Source organism: Anolis carolinensis, chromosome 5, assembly GCF_035594765.1.
Source record: "Anolis carolinensis isolate JA03-04 chromosome 5, rAnoCar3.1.pri, whole genome shotgun sequence".
In the NCBI taxonomy this organism is placed as follows: domain Eukaryota; kingdom Metazoa; phylum Chordata; class Lepidosauria; order Squamata; family Dactyloidae; genus Anolis; species Anolis carolinensis.
Genome location: NC_085845.1, coordinates 180,792,700 through 180,807,616, shown reverse-complemented (window position 1 = coordinate 180,807,616; position 14,917 = coordinate 180,792,700). Strand labels below are relative to the sequence as shown.

The following is a 14,917-nucleotide window of genomic DNA, read 5'->3' as shown; positions in this document are numbered from 1 at the left end:
AGCCAGGAAGCTCACTGTGCCAACTGCTGTCTCACGTTCTTCAGCCCATCCTACATTACAGGGCTGTTGTTTGTTAGGTAACATGAGACACTCACATGCATGGGGCCCTCAACTGATGGCGCAACAGCTAAGATAAACATGAAACAGATGCTCGTGTGCAAAGTGTGGGCTAGAATACACATTCTATGATTGTCACATGGTCATTAAAACGAGGGTAATTCGCACAGAAGTTACTTTCCCAGAAAAGACCACCACAACACAATCATCCAGCAGAGGGCGCTTTAGGGAGGTCTGTAAAAACAAACCTTTTTTAAAAACCAGTCAGATTCGATCTCTTTAGATTATTTTTCAAAACGAAATAATATTTAATAATACAACTCTCCTTCTTTGTTGGCTGCACCCACAGAAGGCCTCTCGTTTGCTTCTCGCCCTCCCTGTCTTCTCATAACCTTCTTGAAATCCATTTCTTCTTAATATTATTATGCCTTTTATTGTGCCTTTTCCTCCACCCCCCCCCCCCATGGCTACCTTTTGACCTGAAAGGTTCACCATCTGGAATAGGGGGGAGGAGGAGGAGAAAAACCTTGGAACAATAACTGGTTGCTTTCTCCCTTTCCTTTTGGAAAAGCATTGAAAAAACACATTAATGCCCACAAATCCAGATCCAATATTTCACTAAAATCGACCTCTGCTGCCATCGGCTTTCAGATCGGTAACTTTATATCTCGAGAAAAGCAAAGAGAAAGAACTAAGGCTGGGTTTTCTGTGAGTTTCCTCGCCTTTATTTTTCAGAAGGCTAAAAGTCTCACTTCCCAGGCAGGCAGATTGTGCACCAATTCTACAGTGTGGAATGAATGCAGTTTGATACTGCTTTAACTGCCTTGGCTGTATGCTATACAATCCTGAGATCTTTAGCATTCTTTGGCAGGAAAGGCTAAAAACATTACAAAACTATAGCTCTAATAGGTTGCTGTGAGTTTTCCAGGCTATATGGCCATGTTTCAGAAGCATTCTCTCCTGATGTTTCGCCCACATCAATGGCAGACATCTTCAGAGGTTGTTGGAAACTAGGCAAGCGGGGTTTGTATATCTATGCAATGTACAGGGGGGGGGGGCGAAATAACTATTGTCTATTTGAGGCAAGTGTGAATGTTGCAATTGGCCACCTTGACTAGCATTGAATAGCCTTTCAGCTTCAAGGTCTAGCTGCTTACTGCCTGGGGGGATCCTTTGTTGGGAGGTGTTAGCTGGCCCTGACTGATTCACATTTGTAATTCCTCAGTTTTCTGAGTGTTGTTCTTTATTTACCGTCCTGATATAGCTCTAATAATTGCATATCATTGAGCCATGGCAATTAAGATGGTGTTAAAACTGCATTCATTCTGAGGTGTAGACGCGCCCTGCGGTTTTCCCACCGAAGTCAAAGAAAGGCAATTTGGCGTATCAAAGGACAAACAAGGTGCATACCTGCAATGCAATTACTGTAACGCTGTTACACGGCCAAAGAGTAGTTCAAAATGTGATCAAAAGGCGATTCTAATTATGACAGGTTTTCTTCCCCCCCCCCCCCCCCCCCCCCCCCCCCCCCGTTAAGCTTGGGGAAAGGACAAGGAAAGCAACTGAGAATAAGATCCAGAGTAAAATACATATAAAAAAAGACAACTTCATGGACTTTAGTCAACTCAGTGCCAAACTGGGGCTTGTTTTAGCTCAAAACCAAAAGAAGCCCCGGCTTTAACGAGAGGCGAAAGAGACCCATTGTGATATTTTCATAAATACAAAACACTTCCTTTGGATGTGGGTGTATCTACACCAGGCATAGGGCAACTTGGGGCCGTCCAGGTGTTTTGGACTCCGACTCCCACCATTCCTAACAGCCTCAGGCCCCTTCCTTTTCCCCCTCAGCCGCTTAAGCGAAAGGGCCTGAGGCTGTTAGGAATGGTGGGAGTCGGAGTCCAAAACACCTGGACGGCCCCAAGTTGCCCCATGCCTGATCTACATTGCCTGATCTACATTTACCTACTTCAAAGGGGTGTCAAGCTGCATCCATTCAGCAGTGTAGATCTCTACCTATATAGCAAGGATTCCCATGTTTCATACTAAAAGGATCAAAATAAAACCTCAGGCACTGCAAAGGCACCCAGCTGCCCAGACCCACGAATGGCAAGGGCGGGGAGATGGGGGCCAGAAAGTGACGCAGCTGCAGGACTTTCTGTGGGTTCTTACACTGAGGATCGAGGCCGGCGATTGCGGGCAACCGCCTGTCAAAAGGCATTGTTCCCACAGCGAGACTTTGCCGGCTTAAGCCTGGGCCGAGTCCCCGGATAGTCTAGACCTCCCGCAATGTCTCGTCCCTGGGGGAAAAGGGGAGGGGGGAGAGGAGGAGGAGGAAGAAAGGTTCTCCAAAGGACCAGCTCGAAAGGGGGCGGGGAGAGAGCAGGAAGGGGAGAAAAACCCCTCAAAATGATGATGATAATAATAATATATTAATAATAATAATGAATTATTAAGTAACATATAAAATAATATTAAAAAGTAGCCACCATATAAAATAATATAATATAAAATAATATAATAAAAGTAGGACTAATAAATAATGTAATATAATAATAAACTATTAAGTAATATAATATAATATAAAATACAATAACAGTATTAATGCACAACATAATATAAAAATAATAATATAAAATATAATGTAGTAATATAATAATTATAATATATTATGAAATATAATAAAATTAGTAATATGACATAAAATAATATAAAATATAACTATAATATAATAGATAATAAAAATAGCAAAAGAAAATAATAATAATAATATATGATATATAATAAAGGTAGGAATATGACATAAAGTAATATAACAATTATAATATAAAATATAATAAAAGGAAGAACATAACATGTAATTATAATAATATGGAAAATATTAAAAGTAGTAATATGACATAAAATAATATAAAATATAATTATGATAATATGAAAAATAATAGAAGTAGTAATATGACCAAAATAATATAAAATATAATTATAATATTAAATATAATAAAAATAGTAATATAAAATATAGTAATTATAGTATATTACTATGAAATATAATAAAAGTAGTAATATTACATGAAATAATATAAAATATAACAATTATCATATAATATGAAATATCAAAGAAGTAATATGATACAAAATAGTATAAAATATAATAATTATAATATAAAATACAATAATTATAATATAAAATATAATAAAAATAGTAATATAAAATATAGTAATTATAGTATATTACTATGAAATATAGTAAAAGTAGTCATATGACATGAAATAATATAAAATATAACTATTATAAAATATAATGAAAGTAGTAATATAAAATACAATAATTATAATATAATAGTATGAAGCATAGTAAAAGTAGTCCTATGACATGAAATAATATAAAATATCACAATAGTTGCAGTTTAGTGAAGCATAGTTTCAGTTTAGTGAAGCACCAGCCTTGGTAGAGAAGGCGAATAGTCGTAGGAGTCATACATTATTATTACTGTTATTATTATGTAAAGCAGCCCTGTCTACCTAGCCAGAGCCATCCTCCGAGACACAGGCGGACAATCCCATAGACACAAAGCGGAGGGGAGAGTATAGAAGACCCCCCCCCCGCTCCCCATAATGAAAGGGGGTGTTCCCCAAATCGGGGGTCATCCTTCTCCTCTAACCCCCGCTCCCATCCTCCCCAATTGCCGGGTTTGCTCCGCTTTAAATACCCCCCCCCCCCCAAATACACAAACACACACACCGATGGGAAAGAAAGGGCTCCTTACCTTCGTACATGGGGGCCATGGGTGCGAGGTTTGCCTGTTATTCATGGCCACGAGAGCAGGGTGGTGTGGCTGTGGATGTGTGTGTGTGTGTTCTCCTTCGAGGGGGGCCTCGTCCTCGTCTTCTTCCTCCTCCTCCTCCTCCTCCTGGCCCCCCTCCCTCCCCCGGCGTGGCAAAAACTCAATCGCAATCTGCCATCTTGAGCCGACTCTGGGTCTCTCCGGAGCGGAGCCTCCGTTGCAGCCGCCGCCAAAGCGTCGCCCCGCCGCCTCCTGCCCGCATCCCTTTCTCCCCGCGCCGCTCCGGGGACTGCGAGCCCAGGTCTTCCTGGGAGGGGAGCGGGGAGGCAGCCGGGAAACCGGGAAGGATCCTCCCCCCCGGGACGGAACGGGGTCTTTCTCCGCTAGCTCCTCATGCCGGTCCTGCGGGGAGAGAGCTGCAAAAGTTGCCGGAGAAGCAACGCGAGCGAGGAGAGAAAGCCAGAGAGAGAGAGGAGGGGGGGGGGGGGCAGAGGGAAGGCACAGGCAGTTTGCAAATAATCAAGCGCCGATGGCACGGATCGCGGCTCTCTTCCCCGAAGGAGGGAGGGAGGGAGGCAAAGGGAGGGAAAACAAAAGGGGACCAGGGATCGTGGGCACTGGTCGAGGAAGGGAAGGGGAGGAAACGAGGGGAGGGGACCAGCCCACCCCGTCCGGGGAAAAAGAAGAGAAAGAAGGAGGTGTGGCATGGCTTTCGCTCTCCACTTGTGGGAAACTTTACCCCGCAGTCGCCTAAAGGTAAAGGTAAAGGTTTCCCCCTGACGTTAAGTCCAGTCATGTCCGACTCTGGGGGTTGGTGCTCAGCTCCATTTCTAAGCCGAAGAGCCGGCGTTGTCCGTAGACACCTCCAAGGTCATGTGGCCACTGGCATGACTGCATGGAGCGCCGTTACCTTCCCGCCGGAGCGGTACCTATTGGTCTACTCACATTGGCATGTTTTCGAACTGCTAGGTTGGCAGGAGCTGGGATCTAGGATCTATCTATCTATATAAAAGAGTGATGGCATCACGGCGACCCACAAAACAACAAAACTACAGGCCCCCCAACCTCTAAATTTGACAACACAACCCATCATCCACAGCTCTAGGTTGATACAACAAAAAGAAAAGAAAAGAAAAATAAAGTCCTAATTAGAGAGAGAGGAATAATTGCTTTTATCCAATTGCTGCCAGTTAGAAGGCTAAGCTCCTCCATCTTGGTCTCCTAGCAACCCAATAAAAAATAATTAAAAACACTAAAAAATAATTAAAAACACTAAAAAATTAATACAATAAAATACTATATCAGAAAATAACTAAAAATAATACAAGAAAATAATAAAATATAATAAAAAGATAACTTACAATAAAATTTATTAAAAAAATACAAATAACATCAAATAAAAATTACACAATTTTAACCAATACCACCACCACTTTGCCACAGCAACGCGTGGCCGGGCACAGCTAGTTTATTTATAACATTTCTCTTCCGCCTTTCCCACCCCGAGGGGGACCCAGGGCGGAGCACAACATATATACCGCAAGCATTCCATGCCGGGACATCATACAATAATCTAATCTATCTAATCTAATCACTTGGCACACTGAGCCCCCACAACCAATACGACATATTGCACAAGTTTGGGGGAAAGGGAATTATAGTTCACCTGCATCCAGGCGGTGTTGGGAGGGGGGGTGGACTGTGTATGAAGACACTTGCATATGCAGGGCCGTAGCCAGAAAAAAATTTCAGGAGGGGTTTTGAAAATTTCGGGGGGGGGGGGTTGAACCCCTAACCCCCCCCCCCCTCGCTACAGGCCTGTGCATATGGGAGTTGTAGTTCCCTGCACCAACTGAACCCAGCTGACACTGGATCTACACTAAACTTCGAACACAGGCAAACAATGCCTTTCTCAAATGACCCGGACACCGCCAGGTCTCCAAGCTAGTACATATTTAATAATCTAAAGCTGGTTTTCCCCGCATGTCTTGTGGACCTTATTTTAGGTCTTGCCGCCCCACCATTGGGCCACAGCAAACAGGCTGGGAATCATTGTCCTAAAGTGACACTACCACAGAATTCTCTGGGGCTGAAGGTATGTGACTCCCCCAATGGGTTTCATGGCTGTGAGTTCTCTCTCGAATAGGCAGTCCTCTAGTTACAAATATCGACTTACAAGAAAGGGGGTGAGACAACAAAAAGTGAGAGAAATCTACCCCTAAGAAGGGAAATTCACTCCTAAAAGAGTTATCATGGGGAAAAGGTGTCTCACTGAAGCTTTCTCACCAATCCTGTTATAAATATACACAAACATTAAAAACATTAAAATCAGTTATATCTACTTTAACATCAGCTGAATAACCAATTCAGGACACCATCCTGGCTCCAGTCATCATTGCACTGCCCTCAATATACTGTCTAGCCGGCATTGCACCACCCACATCCCCCTGGAAGTAGAAGCCAGCAATGAAAGGACCAAGGCAGGGACATCACCAGCCCATCCCCTGTTTGGATATCAGCCAGCACGCCAATGCCTTAAATCAAGGTATACTTTTCTATGATCTACAGAGATTCTTGCAGGAACGCCTCAGCAAGCGAGAGTCCAAAAGTGGCAGGCTAAAACCTGGAACCTCAATCAGTGACTGACGCCAGATGAGAGACTCCCTCCTGGGCACACAGAAGAGTGGACGACTTGGAAGGCACTGAACAGACTGCGCTCAGGCACCACAATATGCAGAGTCAACCTTAAGAAATGAGGCTACAAAGTGGAGTCCGTGATATGTGAGTGTGGAGAAGCACAAACCACAGACCACTTATTACTATGCAGTCTGAGCCCTGCCACATGCACAATGGAGGACCTTACAGCAACACCAAAGGCACTCCCAAGTGGCCAGCTACTGGTCAAAGGACATTTAGTAGAATGCCAAGTTTTTAAAACTTTGTGTTTGCAAATACATTATAACTTGTACCCCCAGGCTGCTTCTGACAGGTCTTCACCATCTTTCTAAAGGACAGGAGGGAGGGGGCTGATCTAATCTCACCAGGGAGAGAGTTCCATAGCCGAGGGGCAATCACTGAAAAGGCCCTGTCTCTCATCCCCGCCAACCACGCCTGTGACGGTGGCAGGATCAAGAGCAGGTCCTGGAAGATCTTAATCTCCGCAATGGTTCATAGAGGGAGATGTGTTTGGACTGGGCCAGGGCTGTTTAGGGCTTTATAAGCTAAAGCCAGCACTTTGAATTATGCTCAATAGCAAACTGGCAGCCAGACATAGGCAAACTTCGGCCCTCCAGGTGTTTTGAACTTCCATCTCCCACAATCCCTAATGGTGCATTGTCCAAGGCTTTCATGGCCAGAATGAAAAGGTTGCTGTGAGTTTTCTGGGCTGTATAGTCACATCCCAGAGGCATTCCCTCCTGCCTTGGTCAGACCATACCTGGAATCACACTGTGTCCAATTCTGGGCACTGCAATTGAAGAGGGATGTCGACAAGCTGGAATGTATCCAGAGGAGAGCAAATCAAATGATCAAGGATCTGGAGAACAAGCCCTATGAGAAGTGACTTAAAGAGCTGGGCATGTTTAGCCTGCAGAAGGAAAGGTTGGAGAGAAGGATATTAGAGGCAAAGATGAAGTACTTTGGCCACATCATGAAAAGACAGGAAAGCTTGGAGAAGAGAATGATGCTGGGAAAATGGAGAGAAAAAGGAAGAGGGGCCGACCAAGGGCAAGATGGATGGATGGTGTTCTTGAAGTCATTGGTTCTTGAAGGCGCTGGGGGTGGCCATGGCTGACAGGGAGCTCTGGTGTGGGCTGGTCCATGAGGTCATGAAGAGTTGGAAGTGATTGAATGAATAAACAACAACAACAAAAGAGAAGGCAGAGAGGAGACATGATGGCCATGAATAATGTGAGGGGAAGATATAGGGAGGAGGGAGCAAGCATGTTTTCTGCTGCCTTGGAGACTAGGACACAGAACAATGGCTTCAAACTACAGGAAAGGAGATTCCACCTGAACATTAGGAAGAACTTCCTCACTGTGAGAGCTGTTCAGTGGTGGAACTCTCTGCCTGGAGTGTGGTGGAGGCGCCTTCTTTGGAGGCTTTTAAGCAGAGGCTGGATGGCCATCTGTCGGGGGTGCTTTGAATGCGATTTCCTGCTTCTCAGCAGGGGGTTGGACTGGATGGCCCATGAGGTCTCTTCCAACTCTATGATTCTATGATTCTATATTTCTACCCCGCCAAATTTTTGTGACAAAGTACAAAAATCTTGTAACAAGGTAAAGAAGGAAATTGAAGAATTAATAGGGCATAAATTGGTGTTGAATAAAAAAAGAGTTCTTCACCCAGAAACTAGACAAGAACAAAAACATTAAAGATTGGGTGAAAATTATAAAACACGACAGTCGCTGCCCAAGCAATTGTGGGATTGGGTTGGAAAGAGCACAGAAAATGGTACGTTAAAAAATTGTTTGAATATCTTGCAGACTTCATGCTCCAGGATTATATCCTTGAAAGAAGAACCAAATACACATCAAGCCGAATCAAGGACTGGAATCTGAAATGGGGAAGATTGATAGATAACGTCAAAGGAAAAGGCAAATATAAATAACTGAACCATTCTCTCTCCACATTTCATCATTTAAAATAATATCTGAATAAAGGAAAATATTGTTCCTAGAGGGTGCGGGGAAAGAGGAGTGGGAGGAGAGTAATATCGACAGACACAAGTGGGAGATAAAGGTGGAGTCATCAATGTTAAGAATATTAAGAGAATAACATTTTGTATGTATTTTGAAATGGTGACTGGTTTTGATATTATTCTACCTGTTTACAATAAAAACATTAATTATATAAAAAAACTATAGCTTCCATATAATTTAGTCATGACAATTAGTAGTGTCAAACAACATTTATTCTACAATCTGGAGGCTCATCTTTCTTCTTTCTTGTCCTCTTCTTCCTTTGTAAAGGGTCAAAGCTACGAATGAAGCACAAGGACCATCCAGTCCAGGCTTTGTCATGCAGGAAAATCCAATCAAAGTACTGTACTTCCAACAAATAATTTCGCTATTGATTTCTGAGTTATTGTTATATCTATTTGAACCCCCTTTCCTCTCTGGAACCAGACTCAAAGCCATAATATAAAGTCACTGTGAAGCTGGTCTTCCCTACTTAGGTTCTGCACCCACAGCTTGATAATGTTTTTGAAAATTCCAAAAAGCAAACTTGGTTGTGCCATTTTATATAAAGGATACTATTTACTATGCCATTGCATATAATGGAACTTGAACATCCACGAATTTTGGTGAAGGCATTTCAAAGATGCAGTGATTACACGATGCACAGCAGAAACATGCTTTAGAGGCCTTAAACTGGGATAAGCAAAATCCCTCCCCAGGCCTTGTAAATTCAGAACCAAATGGACTTATTTGATTTAATATATCCATCTGTAATATAATCTTCCTCTTTTCCTAAACAAGGTTCTCTGGAATAGTAAAATTCCACAAGAGGTCACATGTGGTTTTGTGAAAATTCAGATTAGCTATACTGTGAATATAATAAATGGCTTAAATATCTTAAAGACCCCAGTTCTGTTTGATCTTGGAAACTAAGCAGGGTTTGCCAAAGTTAGAAATTGGATGGGAGACTGCCAACAAATATTTCAGAGGAAGGAACTGGCAAAACCTATGGAATTTAGGGGGTCAATATAAGTTTCTAAGTGACACTCTCTCTGTATGGCTTCAAGTCACCTGCTGTCTTATACATTTCATGGGGTTTTCTTATGCAAGGAAGACTCGGAGAAGGTTTTGACAGTCCCTTCCTCTGAAATATAGCCCACAGCACCTGGTATTTTTTTGGCGATCTCCTATCCGAAACATAATTGACCCTGCTTAGTTTATAAAATCAGATGAGATCTAGTGCCTTTAGTGTGTTTAGACCTCAATATTATTTCAATGGTTTCTCCAGGGTAAAAAAAAAGTTTGGGAAGGCTGCTCTAAACAACAAAAGCGTCTGCTCTTGGTTGCAGAAATTCATTGCGTAACATACCTTATTGGTAATATTAGTTATAAAATATTTATTCTTGACTCTTCACCCTATTACATTTCATGATTTTTTTAAAAAAAATAGTACATCATATTCTTACATCACACATTTTATGACACAGTATTTAGAAGTCAGCTAAGACAGATTCCTGATCCTTTATTCAACAGCTCTGCATTTCTTTGTTTCACACAAACACAAACTCTGTGGCTCTTGTTTAAAGATAAGGAGTGCTGAGTTGCTGCCTCTTTTCTCCTCTTTTTTTAAAAAAGGGTGTGCGGTAAGCAGTATGTTTATGAGTATTGTGAAATAAACCTATACTGTTGCTTTATGTATCCCCTCCACTCCCACCCTGAAAAGAGTCACATCAGAAGAGTGTCTCTGTATTGAGAGTGACAGGCACGGAGCCCCCTCCTGTGTTCATTTTAAGCGATCCATCCCTTTTGCTCAATTTCTGCCCTGGCACTGCCAGCTCTTTTCTTGTAACTTGTCTTCAGGGCATTTCCCTGGGGCTGTTGGCACAACCTGTCTGTTCCTCTCGCTTTCTATAGAACTTAATCTTATGGAGGTCTCTGAGTATCATACAGCACTTTTTTCCACAGTACATAAACTAGCCTCCCATTGACCTTATCCAGTTTCCCCAATTTTTCTTATATATATAAAAAGCCCTTTTTCTGACCATTGAACATTGGAGGCCCAATGTTTATCTTTCCAGCCTTGGTGCCCAAGGTTTCTTTCTTTTCTTTCTTTCTTTCAACAATAAAAGTAAGTGAAATCCAAGAACACTGACCTTCTGTTAAATTCCACATTATAAGAATGTAATTTGAAAGAGCATGTGCTTCAACTAATACCAAAGAGTTTTCTAATGCAAAATGAGTATGTTGAAACACATCCAGTAAAAAAGGAGTAATCACTGAACACACCCATATCATATGCCACAAGGAAACATTATCTGCATTGCTTAGCCAACATTAGTTGTTGTAGATAGCTTCTTCCTTTAAAAAAGGCATAATGAAATACAGTGTTTCCCAAACATCTATTTTTGTTAGACTAATTGTAGTTTTTGATCTAAAGGGGTTTAAGCTTTAGCTCTAAAACTATATTTAGCTATGGATGATAATTTATTTATTAAATTTTAATTAATTATTTTTAGACTGTTCAACATATTTCATGAACATTATCTGAACAAATAACCAAACAATTCTGCAAGGCAGGCCAATGTTACCTCTGCTGCTAAGTGTAAGGGTACATATACATTGTAGAATCAATGCAGTTTGACACCACTTTAACTATCATGGTGACACACAGCACTATTTTGCTGAGAAGGCTAATGGCCTTGTGAAATTCCAACTTTTAGGATTCCAGAGCATTGAGCCATGGCAGTTAAAGTGGTGTCGAGCTGCATTATTTCCACAGTATAGATCAGGCATGGGCAAACTTGGACTCTCCAGATGTTTTGGACTTCAACTCCCACAATTCCTAACAGCCTATCGGCCGTTAGGAGTTGTAGGAGTTGAAGTCCAAAACACCTGGAGGGCCCAAGTTTGCCCATGCCTGCTCTACAGTGTAGGTGTGACCAACCAGAACTGAAAATTTTATTTTATATCCATCCAACTCCTTTTCTGTTATACTATCCTGGCTTTCTATGCCACTTCTCCTTGGAAAAATGCTCATATGTGTGAGATCTGGTGCTCCTGTGTAGTTGCCTAGATTTGATTCACCTAATATAATGAGATTAAAAAGTGTCCTGCACAAAAGAGTAAGGGGAGGAAAACACTTTTGCTCATGATATTTATGATGTAATATATCTTACTGTTGGTTAATGAACGACCTTTTATTCCTGCCAAAAGTGGTACTCCAAATGGCATACAACAGCACTTTAGAAATAATCAAATACCAAGAACTGCAAACCAGATTCACTAAAAAGGCAGAGGTGTGTGTGTGTGCACGCACATGCTTGTGACTGTTTCAGGCACAAGTGTGAGATTTTAGGTCTCTCTCCAATCACAAAGGCCTCTTCCATGACTCCACACTGAGACTGTGATGATGACTTTCTGACTTTGACTTCCAGGAGGTATTTTATTAATCTCATAACTCTGCTCCTATAGTAACTAGGAGCCAATTGTTTGGCCAAGTAACCATTATTTTTTTATATTTAGCTCTTACCTCAGATACCTTCTGGCTCCTGAAACCTGCTTAGAGTTGAAGCTGCAGGGGCAACCTTCACAGTTGCTGGGAGAGTTTAATATGTCATCTAAGGTGGATGGGGACAGTGAAGCTTTCTTCAGATTATTCTTTCTATGAGTCTTGTCTTTGTGTTTCCCCTTATTGCTATGGTTGCCCTTGCCTTGATCTAGCTCAGAAGTTTAAAGTTCATTTAAAGGTGACACCAAAGGAAGAAATAAAAAATCGATTAGACCAAAAGCTGTTTAGTTGAGTTCACTCTTAAGAAAAATGCACTTGCCTTCCACACACACACACACAAAGTTCTGACAGTGGTGGCACTGGGAGCTTGAGAATCATTTGGCTTGTGATTCATATATAAAACCTAGCACCTCAATACTTGGGGGAGTGCTTCTCACATATATGGCTGTCTGAAAGCTGAAGTCTGTTGGAGGACCCTTTTCCATGAATGCATATACGTAGTAGAATTATTGTACTATGACACGACTTTAACTGTCCTACATAATATTATGGAATCCTGGGAGTTGTAGTTTTACAAAGTCTTTACCCTTCTCTGCTAAAGAGTGTTGGTGCCTCGCCAATTACAATTCCTATGATTACATTAATTTTGCAGTGCAAACACAGCCTATGTCCTAGTGTTTGGTACTTTAACTGTTATAGCTCTGGAATCCTGAGAGTTGTTATTTTATAGTCTTTCGTCTTCTCTGCTAAAGTATGCTGGTATCTTGCCAAACTACAACTCCCACAGCATTGAGCTGTGGCAATTAAAGTATTGTCAAACTGCATTAATTCTATGGTATAGATCAGGCACGGGCAAATTTGTGCTCTCCGGGTGTCTTGTTACAGTTCCTAACAGCCAGTAGGCTGAGTTGCTATGAGTCTTTCGGGTTGTATGGCCATGTTCCATAAACTTTCTCTCTTGACATTTCACCTACATCTATGACAAGCATCCTCAAAGGTTGTGAGGTATGTTCTCAACCTGTAAGTAGAGCAGCAGTGTTTCCTGGAGTACTTCTAATTTGTGTAGATATTCATAGAGAGACACAGAAGGAAGGAAGGAAGGAAGGAAGGAAGGAAGGAAGGAAGGAAGGAAGGAAGGAAGGAAGGAAGGAAGGAAGGAAGGAAGGATAGATCAGCATATTATTTAGAACTTAACTAGGCAGGAGGATGTTAATGTGGGCATAGATTCTGTCTCTGATTGTATTAAGATCAGCATAAAGTAGGTATTGTGTAAGAAAAAAGCCCTCACACATTTGCAGAGTTGCCAGCAACAACGACAACACAGTTCTGTGAAACCTTTTTTGCAGACAGGGAGACCTTTCCCTCTGAAAATACATGAGCTTTTTATTTAAATGATCCCTGCAGTGAAAGGCTGGATCATTTCATGGAAATGGAGTTATTACACATAAGTGTCAAGGGAGCCTATTTTATTTGCAACAGAGAAGCTCATATTTTTAAACAATGATTCATCTGCCATTTCAGTTTCTGTCCTCGTAACACGATCAACACACAAAATAGTTACTGTTGCACTGAATACTTTGATTGTGATTTTCCCCCTCAAGCAGAGAAGAATGACTGCTGTGCCTTTGGTTTACAAGGGTCAACACAGCCAGCTGTTGGGGACGGGTAGCCAATGACCAACACTTTACATTTGCGCTAATAAAAAACAAGGAACACGGTAACCGGTTCACTTCTCTTTGCTTTTGCCAGAGAGTACAGCCTCAACTTAAATAAGCTATTCTTTCAGAGATAATTTTAGGAAGAAGGTATGGGGTACTGGATGCTATAAAGGTGTTCTTTCTAGGTCCTCCAACACAGATCTCTGATATGCTTCCACCAGAAGTTTTTAATAGCATTCGCTATTGAAACTACTGATCCCATGGATATGGTTATAATATTGTACTCTGTTAAACTATACGTTCCAGGACTCCACAGGATAAAGCCGTAAGAGTTACAGCTGTACTGAACTGCTCAAACTATCCAGTCCTAATATACTGTTAGTACAAAATCCCATGGCCGCTTAGTAGTGAGGAATACATGCTTCAGGATTCCGTGACTAATATAAACACACACACAACTGTTCTATTCATTCTAGAAAAGCAACAAGATTTTTTTTCAGAGAAGATTAAAGTACTGTCCTGTCTTCTAATTTTAGTCATTGCTTTATGCAATATTAAATATTAGCAGTTGCTGCATTTAATACGGTTGAGGCATTGAGTTCACACAAACACAGAGGCACACATACACTTTCTAGTACAATCAACATGGGGAAAATGCTTATCAGATAATGGAATTCTAAATGTGGTCAAATCATTCAAACATTAAGGGCCACGATTTAATTGGAAGAAATTATAGTCTTGTCTGAAGTATAATTATAGAGTATTCTTTCCCTTGACATTTCCACCGGAGAAATATAAAAAATAAAATTATGTCAAAACTGCATGATTCTAATCAGATGATTCCGATCAGGCTTCAAACAATAAGAGAGGCCAAGTGTCAGAGGAGGAAGAAAGGACGGGAAGTCTTTGAAATAATTTCATAAGAGAACATAAAATAATTTGTTTTATATACAAGAAAAGAAAGCAATTTCTATTTCTTAGAACTTACAAAAAAGTTCCTGTAAAAAAAGGATAAAGAACAGTACTTTTTACAGCCATTCTACTTGATCAGATTTTGTGCAATGTGGTACACTTTCTACTAATTATTTGTACAGGACCAATTATATAGATTTTTTTCTTGATGTCTCGGTTTTTAGGCCAATTCTTGGGGTGGTGATTCAAAAAATTGTATTAGATAGACAGCATCAGCTCTAGTTTCTTAGATATGGCTATCATAGTTTCTATTGACTAGT

The 14,917-nt window shown here is 41.1% G+C and overlaps 2 protein-coding genes across 4 annotated transcripts in view; one reads left to right on the top strand and one right to left on the bottom strand.

Moving 5' to 3' along the window:
• The window catches only part of hipk2 (homeodomain interacting protein kinase 2), a 188,903-nt gene extending 184,633 nt beyond the window's left edge, over positions 1-4,270 (bottom strand). For 2 of the 3 annotated variants that reach the window (XM_003220899.4, XM_003220900.4), the window contains exon 1: positions 3,822-4,269. In XM_003220899.4, coding sequence (XP_003220947.2) covers positions 3,822-3,840 — 19 coding nt within the window. In that variant the 5' untranslated portion in view covers positions 3,841-4,269. Of the gene's footprint in view, positions 1-3,821 lie in introns of all 3 variants that reach the window. The other variant, XM_008110548.3, reaches the window with a different exon arrangement.
• Positions 3,839-8,699, top strand: LOC134299571 (WASH complex subunit 1-like). The gene is made up of 2 exons (XM_062982750.1): positions 3,839-4,595; positions 8,325-8,699. The coding sequence occupies exons 1-2, from the start codon at positions 3,839-3,841 to the stop codon at positions 8,447-8,449; spliced, it is 882 nt and encodes a 293-aa protein (XP_062838820.1). The 3' UTR covers positions 8,450-8,699.
• The last annotated feature ends 6,218 nt before the right edge of the window (positions 8,700-14,917 follow it).

Excerpts from the sequence above, each read along its gene's own strand:
- LOC134299571 (XM_062982750.1), top strand. The coding sequence starts at position 3,839 with ATGGGTGCGAGGTTTGCCTGTTATTCATGGCCACGAGAGCAGGGTGGT. Across the intron at positions 4,596-8,324 it reads TACCCCGCAGTCGCCTAAAG|ACTTCATGCTCCAGGATTAT; the intron begins GTAAAGGTAAAG and ends AATATCTTGCAG.